Below are 1,884 nucleotides of genomic sequence, written 5' to 3' on the forward strand. Positions count from 1 at the left end.
GAACCGAATTTTATAGTGGGAAAATTTAATTTATATATATATATATATATATATATAACAAGGATCTAAATGGTGACCTTGAACCTGATCTTGAAGTTGACCTTCAAATCAAAGTTATTTCAAGGTCAACTTTTATTTTTCAAATGGAAACTCCTATTTTTGACACCTCCAATCGAAAAAACTCAAAATTTTACGTTCAGATATGTATGAAGGTCATGTGACTGATTACCTTCGGGGTCATTCCAGAGTCGTGTTAACTCAAACTCTTTAAAAAAAAGGTTAAACATTCTATCTAGATCCTGTCGATTAAAGCGAGATCCATCGTAGTTCAACGCCAAGGTCAATGTCAAGGCCACCATTCACAATTCAGATACTCGTCGAAAACCTTGAAACTTTGGTCTGAAACATTTCTCTCGAAAACGCATGATTTCGCACATCAGCCGTCTACATCTTGTTTGAGTTTACACGACCCTGGAATGATCCCGAAGGTCATCAGGTTACACGAGCTTGATGCATATCTGAACGTATAATTTTCCTTTCTTTCGATTGGTGGTGTCAAAAATAGGGGTTTCCATTTGATAAATAAAATTTGACCTTGAGATAACCTTGAAGGCCAACGCCAAGGTCAGCTTGAATGTCACGATTCAGATCCTCGTCCAAAAACCTGAAACTTCTGTCTCAAACATCCCTCTCGAAAACGATTCGCCGATGGGGGGGGGGGTTCGATACTTTTTGATGACCCTGTATATATAAATGAAAGTAAAAATGTTAAGAAGCCAAAAAGTGGTACCTTCTGAGAATATGAATCCGCCTACTAACAACCGTTGATATGGATTGTTATTGGGTGAAAGAGGGGGGGGGGAGGGAAACGGTTTGCGATCATAATCGGCCACGAAGCCCTTTCTTTTAGGATCTTGCCTTCTACTTGTTAGGTATTCATTTAGAGTCGTAATAATCAAGATTTTTATCATTTTCTAGCTTTGAACTCAACGCAATTGTTGTACAACTTTTTGGAAGCTAATGTAAGGAATCTTATAGATTATTTTATGGGATATTATTTAAAGCCACATGATGTAACACAACTGAGGGAAGAAATTATAAGTTATTATTTTCAAGAATCAGATATTAATCATATTCGCAACGAAAAGGTTTGTAAAAAAAGGAGATCTTTGTTTTTGAAGTAAAGTTCACTTGACGGTGTGAACTCGCCAAACTTGATAACGCTGGGCTGGGTGACGCTTTACCTATTCTATCTACACTTCGCTTCTCCCACTGATTGACTCTTTTAATCCTTCTCCCTCTCTATCTGCCTTTCGCTTCTTCCACTTCTCTGCCCCTGGCAACTCTCTCTCTCTCACACACACACACTCTATCTCGCTCGCTCTCTTCCTCTCCATTCTCCGCTCTCACACTCACGTTGAGATTCTGACAGTATTAGCAGTGTATGGCCGCATGCGCTATTTTTGAAGAGCATAGTTCATACAGGTGCGTGAATTGATTTGCGATTTTGTCTGCGATTACAGTATGGATACCCCTGAATAACTTTCAACGGTCGCATCCTACAAAAAAAATGTTCTGACAAAAGTTGTAGGGTTTGGTCCAAGGAATCTAATAGTGATCTTGATTTTGACTCCAATGTCATTTTGGAAGGTCGTATCAAGGTCAACATATTTTTTTAAAATGGAAACTCCTATTTTTTAGTGGCCTGCAGAAATGACCTTAGAGTCAAAACCAAGGTCACCATTAGATTCCTTGGACCAAACCCTACAACTTATGTCCGAACTATTTTCTTGTAGGATGCGATCCTTGAAAGTTATTCAGGGGTATCCATACTTTTGGAACACCCTGTATACATAATTTGATATAATTATAATATATTTCATC

The 1,884-nt window shown here is 38.2% G+C and overlaps 1 protein-coding gene across 1 annotated transcript in view; it reads left to right on the forward strand.

The window, feature by feature from the left end:
- Positions 1-1,884, forward strand: part of LOC117180609 (esterase FE4-like) — a 13,230-nt gene that overhangs the window by 11,165 nt on the left and 181 nt on the right. Inside the window, exon 5 of the mRNA XM_033373101.1 lies at positions 979-1,148. Coding sequence (XP_033228992.1) covers positions 979-1,148 — 170 coding nt within the window. The remainder of the gene's footprint in view (positions 1-978; positions 1,149-1,884) is intronic.

Source organism: Belonocnema kinseyi, chromosome 9, assembly GCF_010883055.1.
Source record: "Belonocnema kinseyi isolate 2016_QV_RU_SX_M_011 chromosome 9, B_treatae_v1, whole genome shotgun sequence".
NCBI classification, from domain to species: domain Eukaryota; kingdom Metazoa; phylum Arthropoda; class Insecta; order Hymenoptera; family Cynipidae; genus Belonocnema; species Belonocnema kinseyi.